Below are 27,498 nucleotides of genomic sequence, written 5' to 3'. Positions count from 1 at the left end.
AATGCATCTTTATTTCTTTAATCATTCCTTCAATGACTAACCAATTTCCTCAACAAAGGCTCATGTTCTCCACAAATATTGTCTGAAAATTAAATAATAATAAAACAAAACATAAGAGCTGAATCCCTCTTACTGGTCCAGATCCATGAAGTCCACAGTTTTCAGCACAATGTCTAGTTCATTTGTTAGTTTGTAATACATTCCTCTGCCCTTAGAAATAATTAAACTGATTGTACCCAAAAATAAATCTTACTAGACCTTGTTCAAGTATTTTTATCCTTGTAATTAAACTAGTCTGTTTACCAAAAGTTGTTTTGTTTGCAGATACTGTTAATATATTAGTCTTTACTTATAAATCTCTCTGCTGCAGAGAAAATGATGTGGAAAATGCAAAGAGAATAAGGAAAAAACTAAATTCAGGCATCTTTTTAGATAAATGTGATTGTCTACCAAGACTTTCCAAACACCACCTTAGTCCCTTAGGAAGTGGATTCTGCAAAGATGAAAAATACATTTTCTTTTAATTTCTCTATGGAGATGTGATGAACACACAAGTAATCTGTGGTCATGAACAATTAGAGCTTGAAAGTTAGTCCCACTTCTAAGTATAAAGAATAAAATAAAAATCACCCATAATTCCACCATTCAAAAATCACTACTCAGTATTTCAGCATATTTCCTTCCAGTCTTTTTTCTACTTTAAAAATCATAATAGGCCGGGCACTGTGGCTCATGCATGTAATCCCAACACTTTGGGAGGCCAACACAGGTGGATCACTTGAGATCAGGAGTTTGAGACCAGCTTGGCCAACATGGTGAAACCCCTTCTCTATTAAAAATACAAAAATTAGATGGGTGTGGTGGTAGTAGGTGCCCGTAATCCCAGCTACTTGGGTGGCTGACTCAGGAGAATCACTTGAACTGGAGAGGCAGAGGTTGTGGTGAGCCAAGATCATACCACTGCACTCCAGCTTGGGTGACAGAGTGAGACTCTGTCTCAAAAATAAATAAATGAATTTAATTTAATTTAAAAACATAGTAAATAGGCTATCTTTTTATGTTTAAGAAGTTTTTCCCCTCATCCCCAGGAAAAAAGTTTCTATTATCCTCCTGTCCTGCAATGTATTCATCCCCTTCAAAGGCAACTCAAGTCATCAACAGAAAAATCAAATGACGCTTTAACCACTCCGCTGCTTTCTTTCCTAATTGGAGGATAAATTCCTCAATTAAATTAAAGATTAACAAAGCCTTGGTAATTAGCATGCATCCTCTTAATTGCAAAGATGGCTTAGCTATTCTCAGCTGTTAGTTTTTTTACAAAGGTGCTTGCAATGAAAGCGTCAAGTTTAAGACTTCTCTAAATCTCTGCTCTACATCTCTCTCTCTGTTAATAACCTTCCTGGTGTTAGATATTTGTTTAATGATCAATAGTGGCTTCTATTCCTATCACTGAGTATTTCAGAAAGCAGCATAACCAAGTCAATGTTTAACTGGATTCTTTGGGTCTGAAATGGCAAAGTTGAAGGGAAGTCTCCATGGAAACCAGCCTCCCAGGAAGTGGCCAAAAGGGTTAGTGTGCAGTGAAACAGAGCTAGAAGGATGCCATGAAGGAAATGACTGCTTTGTAAAGCCAGGGTAAACTTCTGAAATGCCTTGATTAAAACAAGCTATATTAAAGACCCCAAAACCACTTTCCTCGCAGCTTTCCTCTGAATGTCTTTCACATGAAATGGGCCTGAGTCACTCTAAGACTCACCCGAGGGTGATCAAAGTAGCACCTTTGCAAAACAAAGAGGTAGAGACTCCCTCAGCTGGCCCTGTGGACTTTGCATTCAATCAGAATTTGGAAGAAAAGACTTCACATTTACTGGCAAGACTGCAGGACCAGAATAAAGCCTTGGAAGGGCAGCTGCCACCTTTACAAGAAACCTGGTATGGAAGATACTATGCAGGTAAACATAAAACCCAGCATGAGATGTGTGTATCTGGACCAAGGAGCATTATTAATAGATTTATCTGACTGTCTCCATGATCTCAGAAAGTTTCTAAATTACTGAAATGTAGAGGAATTTAGGCTATCTTTGAAAACTCAAACAAATCTTTCAAAGAGGATTGAATGTCAATTGAAAGTATTCTGGGTGCATTAGAATGAGAGTATAAACTGTACAAAGGGCTTTTCACCATTCCATATGAGAAGGATAAATCATTTTGTTTCAGCTCAGTTTGTAATGCTTTCAATATTTATACCTAGCTTTGACAGACCATTAAAATTATATAGATACTAATGTGATAAATGATAGCAATCACATTTCAGTTAAATTCTAAATTTAAATCATTCTCTCCAGTATAGTTTTATGCACCGGGCTTTGTGGTTTTGAAAGCAGCACTTTAAGAGTGAGTTAATTCTAACATGAATTTTGAAACCACCCTAAACAGAATTGATTTATTACAGTACATTGGAGTGGATGAGTCACCCTTTTCCCAACCCCACATTCTTCATGGTCATCTGCAGAACTAACAGAATTCTTTCCCATTATGATTGGAAGCTCTGAGCCTGAAGTGGCTATAAATTATCCTGGAATATTTTATAAGCCATGTAAAATGTTTTATCATGACCACAATGATAATTAAACAGACATCCTCACTTAGAAAAATATATGTTTATTATATATATATATATATATGCATACGTATATTGTTTTCCCTTTCCTTCACCTTCTGGATCAATAACACAAATAAGTTTCCCTTATTGGATGCCTCGTTCAGAAAGCCTCACATTCTCTTTTGGTACCTAGCAAATCTTGCCTGGAATGATTTTTCATGTCTACTGTCTGCAGAATTGATAACCTTTGGTTGTTTCTATATGGCCTATTTTTACGTTCTTTATGGTCTTCAAGTTCTTAAGCACATAGATGGGAATTTTCCCCTTAGGAATTTTTTTATGACAGACGAATAGGTGACAAGACACGATTTAAAAAATGGAGCGTGAATGTGCACTAAGAGTATGCAATGCTCCTACTGAGGAACTCCCTTTTTATCCAAATCCCCATTGAGAGTTTTAAGATTTTGGTGATAGAGAGAGAGACTGTTTCAAAAAAAAAAGATTTAGGTAACTGAATAAATGGTGAAAGCTGATTCATGTGCTTTAGAGTCCCAACTGGAAAATATGCTTATGTCTGAAGTGACAAAATCACATTGAAAATAAATAACAAGGAGATCATGAGGATTCTCATGATGATCTCCCATATTCTCACCGCAGCTCCATCAAATACCAAATCGAATGACCTTGGGCAAGTTACTTCATCAATTTTTTTCACTTGTAATCAGGGGTAAAAATAAATGCCTGACACAGCCTATGCCATTTGAGGAGAATCTAATTAAATAATGGACTAACATCACTAAAATAAAAAAATAAGGATTAGTAAGGTTTCTGAAAAAATAGCTGAAAATACTTACATTTTTAAATCCAATATGTTTGTTGTTTCCATCCTGCTCAATATGCTGGCATCTTTTCAAAAGAAAATAAGGACATAGTTTGCATACCACTAAAAGTCAGAGAGAACAAAGTCCTTAAAGCGGTCATTCACATGTCTTAAAGAGAAAGATGCATAATTATCCATGGATTTTTCCATTTAAAATGCAAAGTGGGACTGTAAAATACTCTATGAAACAATCTAGAAATCAGAATGTGTCCAGATTATTAAAAGGGAAGGACAAGAACTGCACTCATGCAGCGTTGGTCATGGTAGCACTCCCAAGAGCTCAGGATAATCAAGCTGGAAAATAAAATCCATAATGGATCTGTTGAGCCTCTTTGTTTCCTAATAGAGGCTTAACTCTGTATCCCTGGCTTGTTTCATCAGGAAAGAATATTGATATGCTGTATTATAGTAGCAACCTGTGGAAATTTTTTTCACTAAAGGGGCTATTGAATTGTGTTCACACATACTCCATTTCTGTCTCATCTCTGTATAATCACCTATCTATCTATCTATCTACCTATCATCTATTTCATCTAAGAAGATTATTTTCATTTTTTAAAGTTATATATTTTTCTGATGTCTTATATTTCGGTGAGGAGATTTTATGGAATTAAAACAAGTCAATAAATTTCTATTTTCCAGGCCAAATTCTGTTTGAAAAATATTTGCAGTCAACATATTGGTAATTTTATAATTCTTCCCCTAAATATGAACCTGAGTAGGAAGTTAGGAGAGCAGATATTAAATCCCAAGTCTAGACTAAAACAGTGTCATTTGCACTAATGTAGGTTCCCTGCTTTCTGTGTTTCATCTCCACATTCAACCTACAGGTTAGACATATATAACTGGAAAGGTACAAAATTGTGTTGATAAAGTCCAGTAACTAATGATTACCTGATCTAATAGTAAATTATATTTAACGTTTTATTCTTGTTTCTTCTCCAATCCTTCAAGCATCCAGAGATGTGGATTTTGACATCCCACTGGAACACAGAGAAACAAGTATTATTAAAAGGCATCCACCCCAAAGACTTCAAGTAAGATGAATTTAAAAGGCTTCATAAGGAATTTCTTGGATATAATGGTAACATCCCTTTTTAAACTATAATCATCAAAGAGGGACATTGATAATGACCAAGCTATTAATGAGAATGTTCTTCTTAAAGAAAAATGTTATCAGTCACAAATACTCTATTACTTTAAGATTTTCCTTTAGCAATGATTTTGCTTTTAAGACCGGCCACCGAAAGAAGCAAGTTTAGTAGCAAGGACATAGGTATGATGCAACTCAAGAGGCTTGAATCTAGCACTAATTAGTTGGGTGACTATGGGAAAACAACTTGTAATAAATAATAACAGCTACTACTATTTAATTATACCTACTATACCTACTACAAGTCAGATACTATAACAGGCAATTCAATCTGTCATTTATTTAATCTTCTTAGCCATCTATGAAAAGGAAGAATTATCTTTGTTTTATACATGCTAGTCAGAGAGTTCAGTAACTACCCCCAAAGACTCACAGAGGTCAGATAGCAACCAGGTCTCCAAAATCTGTACTCCTAACTATCAGCATAAGTAATTTCTATAGTCCTTCTATCTTTAACCTTTTATTGTTCTAGATGTTAACTGGTTGTTTAAATTCAGGACATTGCATTCCAAGGAAGCAAAGCAAGAGCTTTAAACGCATTCACCTTAATAAATATTTAATGGGTTCTCTGTAGATAGCTATACATTTTAAGAACTCTCAACCTAGAAAGGGAATGGGTAGTTTGGAGTGGTCCTTGAAAATGAGCATCATTGGAAGGAGGCTTTAGGGCTCTCTTGTGAGCAGGATCTATCACTGACATTTGAAGCCAAATCCCACCTGCTACACAATTCACCCAGATGCCTGGACCAATCCCAGAGGTACTGGAGCTCATTTGTTGGGGATTATTTCTGTTTCAGTTGGTTTTTCTTTACCTGTCTTCTGCAGAAGCTCATAGCCATTATTTGAAGTGATTATATCATTTTGTCTCAAAAGAGCATTTTTTCCCAAAATATTAAAAACTACAAAATTATTCTTTATATAAAGAAAAATAGAATGAAATATAACAAATGAATATCTAATTTACAAGTTTTTACAAATCCTCTAGGTAAACAGAACAGTTTTAAAAGATATTTTATTCCTAAATCAAATACTTCCTTTCAAAGGAGTGTGTTTAATACATGTTTCCGTGAAGCCTCTAAGCTGATTAGTTCAAATAGAAGATATTACTCTAACTAGTGAAAAATATTTGTCTAGTACTTTATAGCTCACAAGTAGTTTTTATATCTATCAATCCTAAACAAAGGAGGTTAGGTTTTGATTTTCTCAATAGTCAAACAAGGTCAAAAAGAAAACATTGGTATTTCAGAGTCAAACACTGCACCACCACCTCCATACACACACACCCTAACCAACCATCTTAAAAACAAAGAATCAAGACAAATGAATTATTTCAGTGCAAAGACTATGCCTTTTTTTTTCTTCAACTTTTAAATTCATGGCTACAGGTGCAGGATGTGCAGGTTTGTCACATAAATAAATATGTGCCATGGTGGTTTGCTGCACAGATCATCCTATCACCTAGGTCTTAAGCTCAGCATCCATTAGCTGTTCTTCCCGATTCTCTCCCTCTCCACCAACCCTGACAGGCCCCAGTGTATGTTGTTCCCCTCCCTGTGTCCATGTGTTCTCATTGTTCAGCTCCCACTTATAAGTGAGAACATGTAGTGTTTGGTTTTCTGCTCCTGAGTTAGTTTTGCTGAGGATAATGGCTTCTGACTCCATCCATGTCCTGCAAAGAACATGATCTCATTCCTTTTCATGGCTGCATAGAATTCCGTGGTGTATATGTACTACATTTTCTTTATCCAGTTTATCATTGATGGGCATTCAGGTTGATTCCATGTCTTTGCTATTGTGAATAGTGCTGCAATTAACATATGCATCCATGTATCTTTATAATAGAATGATTTATATTCCCTTGGGTATATACCCTGTAATGGAATTGCTGGGTCAAATGGTATTTCTGCCTCTAGGTCTTTGAGGAATCACCACACTGTCTTCCACAATGGTTGAACTAGTTTACACTCCCACCAATGGTGTAAAAGCGTTCCTTTTTCTCCACAACCTCTCAAGCATCTGTTGTTTTTTGGCTTTTTAATATAGCCATTCTGATTGGTGTGAGGCAGTATCTCATTGTGGCTTCGATTTGCATTTCTCTAATGATCGGTCATGTTGAGCTTTTTTTCATATGTTTGTTGACTGCGTGTATGTCTTCTTTTGAGAAGTGTCTGTTCATGTCCTTTGCCCACTTTTTAACGGGGTTGTTTTTTTCTTGTAAATGTGTTTAAATTCCTTGCAGACTCTGAATATTAGACCTTTGTCAGATGGATAGATTGCAAAAATGTTCTCCCATTCTGTAGGTTGCAAATACTATGTCTTATTCAATCTTATGTCTTCAGCCATTAATACTTAATATGAGATCCACAAAAGTTTGTGAGTAAAATGAATGAGTGAATGAATGACAATGAGACCCATCATCCCTGCTGGAGGAAGGATAAAGCACTCAAAGTGCACTCCCTGCTATTGCAGATCTGTAATCACTGTATTAGAAGTCTGTACCATCACTGTAACACGACTGTATTAGAAGTCTCATTGACTAGCAAAAATAACTAACATGATTAATTAGAAGGATATGGGAATGCTTTATTGAACCAAAGATCTGGGAGACACCTAAGCTTCAGGGAAGAATTATACCTTGGAACCTGAAATGCAGAGCTCTCTCAATTCCTAAGCTCTTCTCTGTGCATTTGCTATACTCTTTCTCACCAAAGATGAGTTTTCTCTGTTCTTCAGGTACACATGAAATATGGCCACCCTGAGCTTGTATCTTACAGTTCCAGTCAAATGGACAGATGGGCCCTCTTGACTCCAATTCCAGATTCCTAGGAGAAAGGATATTGGCTCATCTTTGCTCATGATTTCAGCTCTGGTCCAATGAGCTATGGCCAGAGGATATACTCATGCAGTAGATATGTGGGCAGAGGAGTCTCCCCTATAGACTCAGGAGTCAGCTCCCAGAGAGGAGGGAAATCACTAGAAACTTGGCAGACACTCCCAAAGAGATCAGCTATAATTATCTTCACAAATGAAGCTCAGCACATTTTCAAGCACAAATGAGTTTTTGAGAGAATAATACATGCTGGGTCCTCATGACATGCTAATTAATAGCCTAATTTCTGCCAAAGAAAATTCTAAAAGTATTTTTAATTATTAAACCAAATCTAATTGTATGCTAAATTATTTGAGTTATATTTTTGGCACCTTCTACTTCCTAAACATCTACTCCTCAAATAAAGAGCAAGTCATGAACTAGCATTATCCAACCTAGAGCTGAGAGGCTCTGAGAGCCTCTGCCAGGGAACTCTGAATCAAATGGGCCTTTTTATTGAAGAGTTGATTAGCACTGTCCCCTCTGGCCTGATCACCTTCTTATGCATCCATTTCTAGCTTAAATTGGAGGTGTTTCCCCCCCAACATATAGTGTGTCCTCAGATGATCTTGGATAACTCCCTGATCTTCAAATATTTCTTCAAACCTCACTGTCCCTATAAGACCCACCCCGACCAATCAATTGACATTGCAACCCCCATGTCAGCACTCTTGAGTCCGCTGACCCTTCACTAGATTCCCAAATCTCCTAGCAGACACTTCAACTGATTATGCTGACCATTTGTTTTGTTTGAGAAGTCAAATAATCCAGAAGTCTTTAAACAAATGATACTTATATTATAAAATGAAAATAAGGTGTCATTCTAACCAATTCTCTAGTAGTTCCTTCCATTGTGTTCTCTTTGAAGATGATGAAGTGAGGCATCTCACTTCCTGGGCAGCGAAAAGGAACATGCATATAAACCCAGAATTCTGAGGCAATTTCATCTGACTGGTTTATTTAGCTGAAGCCAATTTCGCCAACAATTTTTTCTGCAGTGCTTCTCAAATCAAGTGGTAAATGATTTAACGAAGAGATCCCAGTTGCAATGTTAGTTGCTGCCATCTAGTGGCTTTTGTGAAGGAATAGTGTGATTCCTTAGGCTCTTCTCAACGGCCAGGGAGAAACTCAACCTGGAGAGAGTTCTTGCAGATATCTACCACTGAACCCTTATTAGAATTGTGTGTTTAAATAGAAACACTGAAAATAGAAGAAAGAGATCTGTGATAACTACATATTTATACTAGCAAAGCAAAAACTTGGTCTATGAATTTATGGATAGATGAGTTTAATAAAACTAAAAATTCTTGGCTTTTTCAGACTCAATTTTTCAAAAATATTCCACAAAAAAAGATCCTCCGTAGTCTATTTTGATGTCATTCCTTTGTTCACTTAAGGCAATGTGGAAGTCAGTGGCCCCCAACCTAGGAAGAAATCATCAGAATCCCTGGGAGAGTTGTGAAAATATTTATTTCCAGGATATACCCCAGACCTGTTGAATCTCAATCTCTAGTGAATGGGCCAAGAATTTCTTCTTTTTTAATGCCAGAAAAGTCTGAGATAAGCCATTCTGGAGAACATATAGTGCAGAAAAGAGGTTTAGATTTGGAGCTGGACACACTTGTGCTTGAATCATGGAGATGCCACTTTCTAACTGTTCAACCTTAGACAAGTCAGCAACCTCTCTGAAATGGGGAATCATCATAATTATCCACGGAGTTCACATGAGGATTGAATGAGATTACATATTTATAACCCTGGGTATGGCATGCAGTAATAGCTGCAAAGGCATATAGACCTAATAAGAAAGAACCAAATCCTGAACACTCTCCATGTCCAGAGGATGGCACAAACACTTGTTCTCCCCAGCTTCCAGAAATCCCCCTTGAGTCATTCCTGATTCTTCCTCCCATAGGTGCCTTGAGGGGCTCCTCTCCCTTGGCCTCCCCTCCGCTTCCTCTCCTTCCACTTTTCTTGCAGTGTTCTGACTTGATCAGCAGCTGCCTCTTGTGCCAGCAGGTCCCATTTGCTTTGCATCTTTATGTCCTTCAGAGTTAAGAGCCAGGGGAACAAACTCCTCTTACTAGGATTGATCTCCTCTCATTACATCTTTGCTAAGTTATGTTAAAAAGACCCACTTCCTCCTCTGAGGTGAGAATGGAACAGAGAACCACTTCCCACCACAAATGCAAATTATTACCTGGCACATATCTAACATAAAGATGAGCTCTTTCCCCTTGTTGTCTCTTCTTTGTCTCCACATTCTTTGCCCTTCTTCTCTTCCTTACCAGGTCTACTTTGGGGTGCTCCAGCAGAAAGGACTGCTGGGTGCTCTCCAGTCCAGGACCAGGGACCTAGAAGTGGTTGTACAGGGAAGTAGTGGTGGACACAGGTCATGCTCCCATTACAAGTACTGAATATCCAGTATTTATCTTCCTTGGTCCACTCGCTCCTTTTTTCCTGGTCACCTTGAAAGCCAAGTTGACTTCCAAATGTACCTCTTAATAATGCAACAAATCACACCAAAACTAAACCATTTTAAAGTAAATTAGCATGTGCCTTCAGCAGTGAAGTAAGGTGGGAGTAGGGCTCACACTCTGCTGCAGCATCATGTCCTCATGGTTTTCCTCCTACTTCTTGAGCCATCATTTCCCAGTCTCCTTGGCCAGCTTATTCCTGGTCACCAGCCTCACACTGGAACTCCTGGAGTCTGCAGTCTTTAGCTCTCCTCTTCTCACTCCTGACCTTTACCATGACTTCGGCTTCACTCATGCTCTACTCTGGGATTATTCCCCAAAGTCTCCAGCACAGACCTCTCCTCCCAAGCTCCCTGTATAACTCAACAGCTACACTGGCCTGTCTCAAAGGTGTCTCAAACTCAATCTACTGCACACCAAATTTGTATTTTCCTTCTACATCCCAGCCAAACTAGGTCTTCCTCTGGATTGCCCATCACAGGGTATAACACCCTCCATTCCTTGTGCTGTGGACTCTATTCCCATTTACTAACCATAATGAATCTCGTTTGGTCAGCTTTAAACATTTGTAGAGATCATCAATTTCCCTCTCTCAACCCCAGCCCATCATCTTTGTCCTCCTAGCTGATCTCTCCACATCCATAATTATTCCTTTCTAGTTTCCACACTGCAGCCAGAGTGACCTTTTTTAAAAAAGCAAAGGTAATCATGTCACTCCTTTGCTTAACACATGTCAGTGGCTTCTCATTGCTCTTAAGGGACCACTACCTTGATGGCCTGTCAGGCCTTACATGACCTGGCCCCTGCCTCACCTCCCCAGCTCATTCCAAGCTGCTGTTTCACTTACTCTAAACTGCAGCCAACCGACTTCATTCCATTCCTTCAACAGATCATGATCACTCCCCACCTCAGGGCTATGGCACACCTTAGTCCCCTAAAAACTCCCAATCTGTCCATTTCTACTGAAAAGGTACTACCTTAAAGCACTTTCTTGAACTGCCTCCCTAGCCCCTTCCCTCCTGCCTTAGATTGCTAAGGCTGTCACACAGTACCACAAATTGGGTGGCTTAAACGATACAAACGTATTGTCTCCCAGTTCTGGAAGCTAGAAGACTGAGGTCAAGGTGTCCATAGGGTTGGTTCCCTCTGAAGCCTGTGAGGAAGGTCTGCTCCATGACTCTCTCCTAGCTTTAGGCAGTTTTCTGGCAATCTTCGGTGTTGTTCATTGGCTTGAAGAACCATCACCCCAATCTCTCCCTTCATCTTCACATCATGTCCTGCCTGTGTGTGTGTCTGCATCCAGATTTCCCCTTTTTTATGAGGACATTATCATATTGAATTAGGGGCTTGCCCTACTCCAGTATGACTTCATCTTAACTAATTATATCTGCAATGACCCTATTTCCAAATAAATTCACATTCTGAGGTATGGAGGGCTAGGCTTCAACATATGAATTTTGTGGGGAAGCACAGTCCAACCCCAAACACACCCTATTTTTCAGGTGGAGTCCTTCAGTTATGTAGCATCATAGTTCTGCCCTGCAGATTTTTTCTTCAAAGCACTGACCACAGTTTGTAATTATCACTTGAATAATCACACAAGCAAAAGCACATCTATTACACATAGATTGTAAGCTCCATGAGGGGCCATGTCCAATTTTGCTGACCATTGCCTCCCCATGTCTGGCATGTAGCCGTCATTAAGTACTCACTGAAGGAACAGATAAACTCTGTGGCCCTCCACGTTCCCCATTGCATGTCAATGTGAAGAGACCACCCTTCGTCTCCCAGACCTGCTTGATCACTTCTCAGTGCTCAGCTTCTAAGGCAAGAAGGGCTGGAGGCAGACCGGCTGACATGAATTGCTGCCCAGTCTTAGTGACCCCCTGAAACTCCAACATGATCTCCCCTATCAAGCCAAGCCCCTGCTAGAAAAAGACATCTCTCTAAAATGTGTTAGCACACTGCAGTTTCATTTTAAATGTGTCTCATAGTCACCACTGATTACTACTGAGGAGCTTCTCCAGAGATCTTAAAAACAGATTGCTTCCCTAAGGGCTGGAAAAGTTCAGCTGGGTACCTAAGGAATGTGTGAAATAAAATAAATTCCTAGTGCCTCTTTTATCTCTAATATTCTAAGATCCTGGTGGTTTGATAACTTTGGACATGGTCCCTCAATGCAGACACAAGAGGATTCTTAGTCTCCTAACTCTCTGACCAGTACTTAGATCAATAAGGCACTGTCTACAGTGCACTAGAATAATAAAGAACCCAGATAGGTTGAAAAGCCTTTTGCACCAATATAACTGTAATGCTGTTGGAACCACCTTTCCTGTATGCTCTCAGAAATAAGTGCCGCTTTTGCAAAGTGTTAAGATAGTTTAATGTCTGGCTTTTGTGTTTCATCATCTCATGGCATGAGGAATGCTGACTGCTCTAAACGTTGAACTTCTAGAAGCTCGAACCCGTTGACTTGCCACGAGTAATTACTTCAGGAAGACTCCTGAGCCAGCGAGAAGCCAGGACAATGCACAAAGCAAAGGTGAGCTGCAGCAGTAACCTCACAGGGAGGTGAACTAGGGGTGGGCGACACAGGATTGGGGCACTGGAGCACACTGGTCCTTTCATGCACTCCCTGCATGGAGGAGTTCAAAGACAAATCAAACTGTTAAGTCATTCAGAGTGAGAACTTTTCAAAGCTATTTATTCTCTTCTGTGCATGCCTCCAACTGGCAGTGGCTCTTACCTCTTGCATGAGCTCTGCGCCCTTTTCTGTTTTGTGTTGAAAACAGGGCAATGTAGATGAGAAAAGACTTTTACTTAGAAATTGGTGATTCTGAAGTTTTCAAATCTCTGAAAAATTCAGCATAAGTCCTTCCTTTCATTCCTCCCCTCAGTTTAAAACATCCTCTTTGTTCTGTTTGCAGGAGAAATCTTATCTACAAGTTATTCCTGACTTATTTGCCACAACCTCACCAAAAATTAATCCTGGGAAATGTCTCCTGTGTATCTTTTCCCTGCTTCGCACTTGTAATGTTCTGTTGACTAGAACTCCCCTCACATAGAAATGAAAGCTGGGAGGCAGAAGCAGATTTTCAACACTTTCCACTCCTAATTTGTTTTGGAGCTAGCTAGGTGCTGCTGTGTGGCTGGCTGACTTGGTAAAGATGTCCAGGTGCTGTCAGAATCAAGCCCACGTTTGTGGTGCTGACAGCATCTGCGGAGATGGCCCCTCCCTGAGGTTCACATCAGCTGACAGTCACTACCCACACGGCAACACAAAAGGTATTGTCAAACACATCACCTTTCCTGGCAACAGCAAATGACAAATGAAGGTATATTCACCTCTGGCTGCCCTCAATTACTGTCTGCACTGTCCCACTGGAGTTTATGATGCACCGGCAGGGAGATGTTCAGAGTAACAAATAATCAACTTCAAATCCTCCCTAAACTGCAATATTCTCCAAGGCTTAGGCTGGCATATGGAAATGCACTCTATAGAAATAGGTTCCACTTCACCATTCAGCAGCTTCCCTCTCATTTCATAGCCAATTAGTCAATGGTAGAAGAGGCAGGGAGAAAAACGAAGGTTTCTTCAAACCGAACACATTTCTGGGGAGGTAGTAATAAGCATCTATTTACAAGGGAAGTGATATCTTCTCAAAAACGAGATGTGGAAAGATATTCCCATTTAAGGTCTACAAAACTCTATAGCAACCTAAAAAACTACATATATACACATCAAAGAGTCACTTCATTCATTGACAGTGACACAAAGGACTTGTCAGGGACATACAATAGTCCACTTTTGTCATCACAAGATATCTCTACGGGTTATGACTGATTAAGATCTCACTCTGTTTCAAGAAGGATGTAAACTTGTGAATTGCAGAGTCAGTAACAAATTACCCCATACTAACAAGTGTGTCGTCTTTCATAGCAGGTACTAGAAAAGAAAATGCAAACTCCAATGTATACTTCTGAGAACAGACAATATTTGTATAAGATGCAAATGCTGGAAATGATTCGTAAAAGACAAGAGGTAAATAAGAGAAAAGAGTGTCATATTTACCAAATTTTCATCACATAATCACTGCCCTGCCACACGAATAGATCAAGCATAGATACCCAGGCTTTACTTAGCATTTTAAATCTAGTCACTGAGGTTGAAAGTTCAACTACTAAAGCTGAGAAGAATCAGGAAGATTCCTTCTGCTGATAACCTTGTTGAGTCTTTTCTAAGTTTTCAGTCCTGTCAAGGATGTATCTGTGCCTCAAGTCTCCATTTTTAAAAATAGTTTGCTCCTATGACACTCTGGACATAGGAAAATGGGGCTAGATCATTTTTCTTGGTTTAGTGAAAGGAGGAGGGGGTGAGTTGTTCTTTATTCTGATACCTAGGCCTCTCTCTATAATTCTTGCCATAGAATTATCTAACAAGAAAGACTGCTTGTAAAAAAACAAACGAAAGCCCTTTACCAGTAATGCCTGTAACTGTCATATTCCAAATTCCTCCCTCTAGGAAATAAGCCTTTAGTTACTGCTTTCTGCAACTCCAATTATATCAGCTAGCCTACAGAAACACGCTTTTGTAAGGGGTCTCATCCTAATTGAGCCAGACCTTTTTGAGACTGGACACCCTCACCTTTCTCCTAACAAGCTTGTGAATAAAGAAAGTTTCCATACCTTCTAGTAGGAAAAAGAAAACCATGTTCTGTTTAGAGGACTGCAGATGTCTACAGATAAGCACACAACTTGCAAAGTGGCTGATCTGTTGCTCTCTTCTGGTGAAAGTAGCTTGGGAAGAACACTGATCATTTATGGCTGATGATTTTCAGGCCCAAATGGAGTTAAAGAAAAGTCTTCATGGAGAGGCGAGAATTAATAAGCAAAGTCCAGGGGACCATAAAGCCAAGAAAACCCTTCAAAGCACCCCAAAGAATGATGACCATGACCTTTTAACCATATTGCCTGATGAAATCTTGAACAGAGGTCCCGGTGAGTCATGTACAATTTTTTAGTAAAATATTTCAAGTATTTTTAAAACTTCATCAAATAAACTACCAAGGAAGGGGCATGGTGAGAAGACAACACACAGCTTTGAGTTCTTGCTGAGAGTTTTACTTCCCAGAATATAGTGGGCATGTTGTCATGTAATTTTGGATGGCTGGGAGGAAAAGACAGAAACTTCCGCTTGGTAATTAAATGTCTCTTTCTTCGTACGGGTTTAATATGCTTTGCATGCTTCATTGCAAGCCTTGCCTCATCCCTAGAAGGAGAAAAGGCAAAATAGCCTCATCTTGTGGTTAGAGAGAATGAAGCACATGAAGATATATTGCCTGCGGTCACATGGCAAATTTGCTTCAGCAGGGTTGGTACCATATGCAGACACTTATCTCCCCGACTGCACCCTTTTCCATGCAGGTCAACCCTCTTTGGCACATTCAGAATTTCCAGAATGAATCACTGCCCACCCTGAGCTTGCTGTTCCTGCTGATCTACTGGTTCAATGGACAAGGTCTCCAATGTCACTCTTCCCTATCTCCCTACAGCTGGTCGGTCACCAAGCCCTGCTGATGTCATCTAGCAGTAAAATCTGCCCTTTCTCTTCTATTCCCGGTAGTATTGCCTTAGGTATGACCCTGGTCCTGTTACACCAGGGTTCCAGCTACAGCCTCCTGACTGGGCCACTCCCATCAGGTCTTACTCTCCATCCATCAGCGCTTCACTTCAGTGGCTCTCCATGTGGTCACCAGACCACCAGCATCAGCATCACCTGGGAACCTGTTAGGGCCCAGAGTGACTGAATCAAAAACTGCAGGGGTTACGCCCAGTACTCTGGGTTTAACCACCCCTCCAGGTGATTGAGATGCTCTTCAAGTTTAAGAAACACTTAACTTTAAGTGATTCCTAACTCCACTCAGTAACTGAAGTATTACCACAGACCAGCATCATCAGTCTCACCTGGGAGTTTATTAAGAAAGGCAAAATTGGAGGTCGTACCCCAGACCTACTGAATGAGAACCTGCATTTTATCAAGATTGCCAGATGATTCTCATGCACACTGAAGTTTTAGAAGCACTGCACTAACATCAGAGTAATCCTATAAAATGCAAATCTGACCATGTCATTCTCCTGCTTAGATAAACAAAAATCCTCCGTGATTCTCTGTCAGCCTGAAGACAATGTCTAAGCTCCTTAACATGGAGCTAAGTGTGGTGACTCATGCCTATAGTCCCAGCTACTCAAGAGGCTGAGGTGGGAGGACCACCTGAGGCCAGGATTTCAAAACCTAGCCTAGGCAACAGCAAGCCCCCTGTCTCAATAAAATAAACTCAACATGGGACTCTAAGCCTTTCAGGATCCAGTCATTGCCTACCTAGCCTTTCTAGCTTCACCTTCTGCCACTCTCGCACCCAGCCCCCACATTTCAGCCGGGCCGAATTGTTTATGTTCTCAGATCGCTCTATGCTTTCTAATGGACAAGCCTGTCCACAACTTCTACACTACACTGCCCCACCAATTAGAGCCCCATTAAGTTTTCCTTGTTTGTATTTCCCCAGGGCAAACCCACAGTTGAAATTTCCAATAGTGTTCACACACACAGATTGCTGTGCTGTGGGCCAAATTCCCCACATCAGCAGGACTGACCCACCACGGAGAGAGCTGCAGAAAAGCTGGCTACGTCTCTAGAGGTCTTGAACTTCTAAGATGCAAAATCGCCTGCTGAAAGAGACACTGCTCCTACTTGGAGAAACAAGATGCTTAATCAATAAGTTAATTAAATAAGAAAAGGCTGAATAATTGAAAATCTACTTGAGGCATCTATTTAATGTATACTCCCAAGTCTCAGAATGAAATATCCTTTGTAGTCACACAAACAATTTTTACCATTTAAACAATATCTTTAAAAAAATATACAAAACAACCAAGAAAAAAGCCTCACCCAAAGTTAGAGACTTAAGAGTCATCACCTGAGAGCACGTCAAGAAAAACCAGCATCGGCGAAGTCCTTGGAAGATGTCTCAGAGCTGGAGGGGACCGAGGAGAAACTGGCACAGGAGAAAGGAGTTTTCCTCTGCTCTCCTGATGCTTTTTAAAGCTGCTTCATTTTGTTCAAGCTAAGGTTTGTTGAGTGCTTACTATAAGCCAGGTACTGTGGTTTGCCTTTAATATGCATTATCTCTTTTAACTCTCACACAACCTAGAAGGTAGGAGCTACTATTCGCCCCAGTGTGACAGAGCCAGGATTCAAGTTCAGGTCTTTTTGACCTGCACTCACACAGCCCCACCAGGACCACCAAGGACTTGGAACTCTGTCAAGGACAGCTTTGGAAAAGTTTGCAAATGTAGGGGTTGTGACTCCTTGACCTTATTTTTCAAAGAAGGCCGCACTCTGCGACTTCTGAAAGGAAAGTTAAAGCAGCTGGCAGACTTTGGAGCTCACGTTCTCCTGGAAGTGACGGAGTGTAGAGAAGGGAGAACAGAAGGAGTAACTCAGGCAGGAACCAATTCAAGTGCCAGTCAGGGAGGCGTAGCTGCATCAGTAGTGCACAAATGCTCAGTTAAGAGCAAAACCACCTGAGGAGCTTCGCAAGAACACACAGCCCTAGGGCCGATCATGGTGGCTCACGTCTGTAATCCCAGCACTTTGGGAGGCCAAGGCGGGCAGATCACCTGAGGTCAGGGGTTCAAGACCAGCTTGCCAACATGGTGAAACCCCATCTCTACTAAAAATACAAAAATTAGTCGGGCACAGTGGCGGGCACCTGTAATACCACCTACTTGGGAGGCTGAGGCAAGAGAATCACTTGAACCTGGGAAGCAGAGGTTGCAGTGAGCCAAGATCATGCCACTGCACTCCAACCTGGGCGACAGAGCAAGACTCCATCTCAAAACAAACAAAAGAAACACCCAGTCCTGTCTGCCAGCTTCAGCCTACTGAATCTGAATCTCTAGGTTGAAGGTGAAAGAATTTTATGTTTTAAAAGTTCCTCAAGTGATTTTGAACATTAGCCAAACTTAGATGGACTAGGTAACCCTTGAGAACTCTTTCAACACTTTAACCTTATGAGAATCTTTTTCTTTGTAACAACACGTGTGTGTGTGAGATACACATGACAAAATAAGCCTAGAAAATGTAGATTTTGCTAGCATGAAATAGACAGGGAATTCTAACTCTTCCTATTATAATGATATCATAATTAACTAGACTCTTAGAATGACATGTCTGCATCAACTCACCTGCCTATTGCTGAAGTTGTTGGAAAGAGAAGTAAGACAAATATCACCGGAAATGTGTTTGATGATGGAGAGATTACAGTGCCTACAAAGGGTGTCATTCTGTTCTGTGCTTCAGTGTTCACTGTGCAGCCCTGTACATGTAAAAGTGTAGGATACTGGGATAATTATGGATACAACTAGTATTTATAAAGTGCTTCTAAGAATTTTAAATGCATCATTTAATCCTCATATTAACTCTACAAGGTGAAAATTATTACCACCTCTCTTCTACAGATGAAGAGACTGGGTCTGGAGAGGTCCAGTCACATGTGCAAGGGCACAGCCAGCCAGTGAGAGGTGAAGCTGCTCGGGGATGCACTTACAGGGCACCTGACTCCCGAGCCAACAGGCTTCACCTCTGCGCTCAGCATTTGTCCTAGTGATGATTCCTTTTCACTTATTCCCAGAGAGCGTCTTTGATTTCTTTCCGCGTCTTCTAAAAGTAGTTCACTTTCTCCTGCAAATGGGGTGTAGCTAAAACCTTACACTTACATAAGCATTCTACTGTCACGGTCTGGTCATTAAGGTTCCTCTGTAGCTCTCTTCTTACTTAATGACATCGACCTTTCTTGTTCCCCTGTTGAAAGGTGAAATGAGGGTTGTGGCTCTCTTGTGAGATAAAAGTCAGTCACTGCTTTCTACTGCATCTTTAAAATGAAATCTCCCATGCTTTACATATATTTTACATACATTCATATAATAAATTACATATACAATCATATGACACAAATTATATATAACATACACATAGTGAATGTCACTCTTTTTGGTGTACAAGTCTATGAGATTTAATGTGTTTCTGTAGCTCCTACCCTTTGCTGAAGCTGTGATATGAATGAACAGAGAGGGTGGAAACAGCACTGGAACTGACCTCAAAGCCCTTCACTGAGTCCCAGTAGTGCATCTACTAAATGGAAGCTCCATGAAGGCAGGGACTTTTTCTTGTTCCTAGAATAGTACCTGACACATGATAGCCTCTCAATAAATATTAACTGTATATTTTTTATATAATTTCATTCTAGAGAGAGAAAGAATATAGCTAAATTCTAGTTATTTAACCTCCAGGAACCTCAGTTTCCACATCTGTAAAATGGGAATAAAGTATTGTATACCACGTAAAGTTTATGTAAAAAATAACATGTATAAAAGCACACATAAAATGTAAAATGTAGCCAGGCACTTTACAGGCCATAGCTCATGCCTGTAATCCCAGCATTTTGGGAGGCTGAGGAGGGTGGATCACTTGAGATCAGGAGTTTGAGACCAGCCTGGCCAACATGGCAAAACCCCGTCTCTACTAAAAATACAAAAAATTAGCCAGGAGTGGTGGCACATGCCTGTAATCCCAACTACAGGGGAGGCTGAGGCACGAGAATTACTTGAACCTGAGAGGCGGAGGTTGCAGTGAGCCGAGATCACACCACTGCACTTGAACCTGGTCAACAGAGAGAGACTCTGTCTCAAAAAAGAAAAAAAAAAAAAAAATAGAAGAAGAAGTACCATACACATGTATGGGAATATAGACAAAACTGAAGAAGAATATAATCGATGTCTTTTTTTTTTTTTTTTTTTTTTTTAAGATGGAGTTTCTCTCTTGTTGCCCAGGCTGGAGTGTAATGGTGTGATCTTGACTCACCGCAACCCCTGCCTCCCAGGTTCAAATGATTCTCCTGCCTCAGCCTCCCAAGTGGCTGGGATTACAGGCGTCTGCCACCAAGCCCAGCTAACTTTTGTATTTTTAGTAGAGACAGGGTTTCAGCATGTTGGCCAAGTTGGTCTCGAAACCCTGACCTCGAAACCCTCCTAGTTACCAATACTTCCCATCTCTCAAAATTCTCTGATTGCTCATTTGTTTATTCATTTATTCATCTATTTGTCCACCAGCCTCGGCCTCCCATAGTGCTGGGATTGGGATTACAGGCATGAGCAACCGCACCCGGCCAGAATTGATGTCTTATAGTGAAAACAGTCATATGCTTCAAGGATGTGTCACTTTGAATCCGTTATTTGAATGTCAGCTTCAAAATTCTGGTCTTATCTGGCCACCTGCACTCTTTCTACAAAGAATCTTATTTTGTTTCATTTTTCAATATAGCTCTGTATGTGAAATTCTGGGTTTGATATAGTAGTGATACAGTTTTCTGAAACACATATTATAAAATACACAACCATCAAACAGGTTTCATGCTTTATGTGATTCTTCTACTACCTAAATCCCTTCCTATTTTTCCCACTGACAGCTGTTGCCTTCCTCTCTCCCTAAATTAATTTTGGAGTAGGATACACTTTCCTTTACTCTGCTCACCCGAAACCCATTTGGGTTTTTAAAGACTGTGTTTTTATTTTTTAAAGTCTATAAACCACAGAGAACCAAACAAGGATTTGTAAAAATGTAACAAGTAATAAGAAATCTAGCTCAGAAGTGCTCAAATTTTAATGCTGTATACACAAAACTATATATGTAATACTTTATGAGTGACAAAGGATTGATTTTCAAGGATGAAACTGAATATTTGAATTTTGTCGCATACACTAACATTAGACCTGAATTTTCATAACATCAAGGGTGTTGTGGGACTTAGGCTATCATTAATATTTCATTAGATCCCAACACAAACAAACATTCCCCTTCTGTTTCAGATCTCCTGCCGATAGCTGGATGTTCTAGAAAATTTCTGTTCCCAGTCTGAGTGGTGCCTCTGGTAGTTCTTGACTACTTTGCAGAACAGAGATGACTGACACTCCTGAGCCCCAATGAATGGAGTCTTTTTTAGGTCCTAGTTACCAATACTTCCCATCTCCCAAAATTCTCTGATTGCTCATTTGCTTATTCATTTATTCATCTATTTGTTCACCAAATATTTATTTAGCACATACCAAGTGCCAGGCATTGTGTGGTCATTTCATTGTATGGTGATGAGCCAGGCAGATATGGTTCCTGGTTTGTGGATCTTGCATAGAGATGTTTAACAAAGAGTTGTTTAACAAGAGTATTGGGTAGAGCTGGTATCTGTGGAGTCAGGGAAAGTTTCCATGAGGAAGGGACATTTAAACCGAGATAAGAAGTAGCTGGATGAATCGGGGAGGAGGGCATGTGAGTGTGAGGACCATGGGTACTGGAATGTTCAAAATGGTAATCAACCCCAGCATGTGCAAAAGTCCTGCAGGGGGAAGGAACAGGATGGACTCTAGGCGAATGAGAGATTCAGAGAGTAACTGGAGATGGCTCTGGAGATATGGGCAGGGCCAAATCACACGGGGTCTTGTAAGCCATGTTAGGTAAGAATTTTAAACTCTATCTTAAGGTCATTGGGAAGCCACTGATAGGGCAGGAGAGTGGCATAAGCAGGTTCATATTTTTAAATATCACTCTGTCTACACTGTAGAGAATGGGTGGGAGGGGAAAGTAAAAGGATGAAGGAAGACCAATTATAAGGATACAGCAAAAGCGCAACTGAGAGATGATGTTGAGACCACGAGAGTAGGGTCTCAATGAGGATGGAGAGAAGCAGCCAGATATGAGATCTTTAGGAGACAAAATAATCAGAATTATCAGGTGATAGATTAGATGTGAGTGCATGGAGAGGGTAAGGAGACCAGGTGGATTCCTGGGTGTCTTTTGAAGAATTAGGCAGACAATGGGGTAAAGGTAGTACCGTTTGCTGAATTAGGGTAGCCAGGAGCAGAAGCAGGTTTGTGAGAGAAAGAGAAGGTAGGGCTGCATTATTGCCAAGTAGATATCAAAGTGGAGGTGTCCAGTTTTACAAAAACGTCCTTTGTAGCTTAGGAGAGAGACCAGGGCTGCAGACATTAATTAACATGGTTATCTGCCAGTGCTATCTAAATAGGCAACAATAATCATTATAATAGTATTCAAGGGGAAAAACTGCTAACTTCTCACTGAGGCCCAACAAATCACAAGGCACGAATTCTCATATTAAAACGCTTGTTTCCAACTCACCACGCTGTATACATTAAATATGTATAGCTTTTGTATGTCAATCATAGTTCAATAAAGTAGTTTTTAAAAATATGGTGCACAAGGTAAAAAGAAATATTTGATTTTCTTATATAATAGTACACAACTTCAGATATCAAGGGCTTACATAAACTGCCAAAAGATTTAATAAACAATTATCATTAAGATAACATTCAAAAGTTATGGTCGTTTCAACCAGTCTAGTGGGAAACTCTGGGCTTTGACCTAAAATTTTTGTTTTAGCTACAAAGTGGTTGGGAAGATTTTGTTTGCTTAAAAGCCAGCTTCCCTTGAACAAAGCTCCTGTTGCTTTCTGTTGTGCATTATAAAGAATGCTGGAAACTGCTTAAATAAAAAGCTAAGGTAAATACATATGCACATAAATAAAATGCCAAACTAAAAATAAATTGTCTCTTTTAATAAAAAATATAAAATAAAATAGAATGCCAGATTCATTGAACTTCCCAGTACTATGGGTCTGGAGTACAGTTTAAACATCTGTTTCTAAAAGGCTGCAACAGGTGATTCTGCTATGTCAGAAGTATATATTATGTGTCTAGCACATAGTAGATGTTCAATATAAAGCACCTGTGCAATATTCTTGCCCAAAATGTTTAACCTCAATTTAATTGCAAGGAAATAATAAGGGAAGCTAAAATTTAGGATCATTCTGTAAAATAATTGATCTGGATTCTTCAAAATGTCATCATTACATTAGGAAAAATGAAAAAGACAATGAAGATGGAAGAGGAGACAAAAGAGGAGAAAGAGGAGGAATGGTGATGGGGTGTAGAGACTGTGGGAGAGAGAAAGAGAAGAAAAGCATAGAAGAGCATTCTTGAATTAAAGGATACTGAGATGAGAAAATAAAATGCAATGTATGATCCTAGATTGGATCCTGGACCTAAAAATTAAAACTAAAACAGCAAATAAAAAGCAGCTACAATGGGCATTATTGTGATAACCATGAATATTTGAACATAGACCATATATTAGAAAATAGTATTATATCAATGTTAAATTTCTAAAGTATCATAATTGTTTTGTTACGTAGAGACAATGCTCTTGGTATTAAGAGATTTGTAGTGATATATTTAGGGGGGAGGTGACTCTGCAACTAATTTTCAGATGGTTCAGCTGAAAAGCATGTATAGATAGATAGATGATAGATAGATGATTGATAGAGAGATAGATGGATAGATAGATGCATATATATGACGTAAGCAATATTGTGGCAAAATGTTGATGGATGTGGTATATAGGTGTGTGTTGCATTATTGTGACTTTTGGAAGATTTAAATCATTTTAAAAATAACAACTAGGCTGGGCGTGGTGGCTCACGCCTGTAATCCCAGCACTTTGGGAGGCCAAGGCAGGTGGATCACAAGGTCAGAAGATCGAGACCATCCTGGCTAACATGGTGAAACCCTGTCTCTACTAAAAATACAAAAAATTAGCCAGGCATGGTGGCAGGTGACTGTAATCCCAGCTACTCGGGAGGCTGAGGTAGGAGAATGGCGTGAACCTGGGAGGCGGAGCTTGCAGTGAGCCGAGATGGCACCACTGCACTCCAGCCTGGGCTACGGAGCAAGACTCCGCCTCAAAAAAATAAATAAATAGACTAAAAAATAACAACTAAAAAAAAGTTTAATCCTTACAGAGATACCAGTTGAAATTTATATATATAATATATATATTTATATATACCTCAAGTTACATATATATAATTTTTCAAACTATGTATATATAGTTTGAAATTTTTCAAACTATATATACATAGTTTGAAAAATCACCAAGCAGATTGTTTATTAAGCTAGGCACTTAATAAGCAAATAAATAACTGCTAAAGGAAAAAATTAAATTAAAGAAACTTAATTTTTTTTGTAGGTAATTCACAGAATACAGAATTTTTGAAAGATCAAGCAGTGAATAACTACTGTCCCTGGAAAATTGGCACAATGGAAACATGGCTTCATGAACAAGAGGCCCAGAGACAGCTTCTCTGGGACAGTTCCAGCTCTGACTCAGATGAGTTGGGGAAAGATGAGAAGAAGCCACGAGCACTGGTGAGGACCAGGACAGAGAGAATCCCACTTTTTGATGAGTTTTTTGATCGAGAATAAGAATACTATTCACTAATCTAGATATTGAGTGCACTGAAAGCTTGTTTTACTCTAGAAATCTTTCAAACTGATATATGAAGTACTTTGAAGAAAGCAAATCACTTTGGTAAAAAGAAATGATACATTTAGAGTCTTATGATTAACAAGTCTATCATAGGTGATGTTAACTATTGCTGCATAACTAAATGCCTCAAAACACAGGGGCTAACCAACAGCCATTTTATTGTCTCACTTTCTTGTGGGTTGTTGAGTTAAGCTAGGTGGTTCTTCTGCTGTTCCCTTTTGAAATCCTTCATGTCATTGAAATTGGACTACGTTTGGACTACTAGGACTGGAGTCATCTGGAGGCCTCATTAGGACACTGAGACAGGGGGAGCTTGCCTCCTATCCATATAGTCTCACAGCATCTTCACATGATCTCTTCAGCAGGACACTGAAGAGATTTCTCTCATATGAGCCCAGGACTCCCAAAAGCAATTGTCCCAAGAGGAGGAAACAGAAGTTGCCAGTCTTCTTAAAAGCTAGTCATAGAACTGGCTTTGCATCACTTCCACTATGTTGGTTAAAGTCATAAGCCAGCTTGGAGTTAATGCAGAAGAGGATTACATGAGGGCATGAATGCCAAAGTGTGGTCCTTTGGGGTTCATCTTTGAGACTTTCCACCTCACCATGTTTTCAAAAAGAAAATTAGATTATATAAAACAAATAGATGGGCTGGGTGTGGTGGCTCACACCTGTACTCCCAGCACTTTGGGAGGCTGAGGTGGGCAGATCACTTGAGGTCAGGAGTTCAAGACCAACCTAGCCAACATGGTGAGACCCCGTCTCTACTAAAAATACAAAAATTAGCCGGGCATTGTGGCGTTCGTTCATCTATAATCCCAGCTACTTGGTGGGGAGGCAGAGGAAAGAGAATTGCTTGAACCCGGGAGACGGAGGTTGCAGTGAGCCGAGACCACTCCACTGTACTCCAGCCTGGGCAACAGAATGAGACTCTGTCTCAAAAGTCAAAAATAAAAAACCAAAAACAAATAGACGAAAAAGTAGACTGGAGACAAATAAAAGTGAATTTCTAAAGGAAAGTCACAGTAATGCTACATTAAACACTAAGCTCACTTAGGTCACTTTCTAAGCTAACCATAACAGAGAGCCTACAGGATACAGGTGAAATAATGTCAAGTGTAGAAGATCATTGTGAGTTAAAGTTCAAAATTAAGACTTCTTAGATTATGATGCAGATTTTAAAGCTCCTTAAAAAATAAAAGGAATCTTATAAATGTTCAAATCAAAAGTTATTCCACTTAGAAAAATTAGCTTTTGGGACAATTTTTAAGAACTTTCATGTACAATGCAGCTCCATGTTTAGCATAATCTAAAAATAATTTTAAGCAATCCAGAATCTTTCAAGAATTTAGTAAAGCTTTAAAACAAAGCAAAACAAAAAGACCCTTTTATGCCTTATACGGGAAGCTTCCCAAAAGGGAAAAAAATAGAGGAAAACACCACTTCAATTTGACATTCAATGCATTCACATCAGGAACTAAGAAGATAACAAGCCTGAAATGTCAGGTGATAAAAATTCATGTTTCTTCCAAGGACAGAAGGCTATTAGATTGTCCCTGGCCATATCCACTCCCAGTTCTTTGTGAGTACTCTTCTTACTTTTTCTGTGGTAGGTAAGAAGCATATTTCCACCAAAATAATACATACATTGTTTGACTAGCCAGCCTTCTAGAAAAAATGAGATCCTTGAGGGGATAAACCCAACCTATTCATGGTGTCCTCACTTATTGTGGTCAATCTGAAAGGCTTAAAACACAAAAAGTGGGATGGACAACTTTGAACACTAAAAATAGTGGAGCCAAAGGTACGTCTTCACCATTCTCCTCTGTGACTTGAAATTCAATTTCACAAAACCCGCTTCCATAAGCTTAATGAACTGTGAGCTACATGAGGGCACAAACTATGTCTTCTTCCTATGGTATTCCTGCTTCCTAGCATGACAACTGGCAAAGAGTTTATCATTAAATGTTTTTTGGAATTAATGAATGTGTTGAGTTGACTAGTCAATTAGAGAAACACTTGTTTCTCTCCAGCTATGCACTTGCTCACCCTCATTTCCATCATTTCCCAGGAGTCTTGGATAGATAAAATTGATTATACAGTAAAGAAAATGGCTTTTTCTCCCAAAAGCTGTTGGCATTTATACATCTAAATGATTGGCCAAAATTAAGCATTGCCTTGGGATACAGGAACTATGTGTATATGCCAATAAGGATGCCATAGCTCAAAATACTTTTTGAAACTATCAGAGTGTGTTAGCTCCAAAAGAAAATCCATCCTAATGCCTTCTCTATTTGCCAGTTCCATGTAGAACTCCTTATAATGCAGTTATGAATTCAAGGATTTTAAAGGAGTAATAATTATAGTAATAATTGCCAACATGCATGGTCTGTTTATTGTGGGCCAGGTACTCTTTTATCTATGTAATCCTCACAGTGATTTTGTAGGTCAGTATTAATATCATCCCCATCTTAAAGATGAGGAAATTGGGTCACAGAAAGGTTAAGTAAGTTGCCGGAGTCACCTAGCAGAACTTCCCTTTGGAGTAGACGATTGTTTACCAAAAGTGACCTGATAGAAGCCAAGGACTCTTCCCTCCTTTCCTCCATTTTACTTCCAACTCACCAGCTACATTACACGTCACTCTGTATTTCTTTTGCATCACATGGTGTGGTTCCTTTTGGGAGGAGCAGGGAAGAGGTAATAGTTCACTAGAAAGGGTAAGAGCTTTGTGGAATTATGTTTTAGCAAGGACTAGCTTAACTGATAGCCGAACTGCAGGCAAACGGAGGATAAAAGTACAGAATAAAGGCAGATGAGAGAGTAAAGGAAACCTTAACTGTCTTCCCAATTTGGCCTAGGGAATCAGTCCCCAACCTTTCGGCACCAGGGGCCAGTTTTGTGGAAGACAATTTTTCCACAGATGGGTGAGGCGGGGGATGGTTTCTGGACGAAACTGTTCCACCTCAGATCATCAGGCATTCGATTCCTGTAAGGAGCATGCAGCATAGATCCCTTGCCTGAGTAGTTCACAATAGGGTTCACACTCCTGTGAGAATCTAATGCCTC

At 39.7% G+C, this 27,498-nt stretch overlaps 1 protein-coding gene and 1 long non-coding RNA gene across 6 annotated transcripts; one reads left to right on the top strand and one right to left on the bottom strand.

The window, feature by feature from the left end:
* The first annotated feature begins 1,405 nt into the window (after positions 1-1,405).
* Positions 1,406-26,411, top strand: CCDC198 (coiled-coil domain containing 198). 5 transcript variants are annotated; one of them, XM_037984042.2, is made up of 6 exons: positions 1,406-1,952; positions 4,437-4,566; positions 12,437-12,523; positions 13,925-14,023; positions 14,820-14,979; positions 24,131-26,411. In XM_037984042.2, the coding sequence occupies exons 2-6, from the start codon at positions 4,525-4,527 to the stop codon at positions 24,364-24,366; spliced, it is 624 nt and encodes a 207-aa protein (XP_037839970.1). In that variant the 5' UTR covers positions 1,406-1,952; positions 4,437-4,524; the 3' UTR covers positions 24,367-26,411. The 5 variants fall into 5 exon arrangements, with proteins under 5 accessions (XP_037839970.1, XP_037839967.2, XP_037839968.2 ...); XM_037984039.2 differs by having other exon boundaries at positions 1,408-1,952; positions 4,437-4,519; XM_037984038.2 differs by having other exon boundaries at positions 1,409-1,952; positions 4,437-4,519; positions 13,922-14,023.
* On the bottom strand, positions 2,711-7,449 carry LOC140710095 (uncharacterized). Its single transcript, XR_012090968.1, has 3 exons — positions 7,270-7,449; positions 4,377-4,465; positions 2,711-3,508 (listed from the first exon to the last, which is right to left on the bottom strand). It is a non-coding gene; the product is annotated as an uncharacterized lncRNA (long non-coding RNA).
* Positions 26,412-27,498: the final 1,087 nt, after the last annotated feature.

Source organism: Chlorocebus sabaeus, chromosome 24 (assembly GCF_047675955.1).
Source record: "Chlorocebus sabaeus isolate Y175 chromosome 24, mChlSab1.0.hap1, whole genome shotgun sequence".
Lineage (NCBI taxonomy): Eukaryota > Metazoa > Chordata > Mammalia > Primates > Cercopithecidae > Chlorocebus > Chlorocebus sabaeus.
Note: the sequence above shows the minus strand (reverse complement) of the source record. Positions and strands in the feature narration are given on the sequence as shown.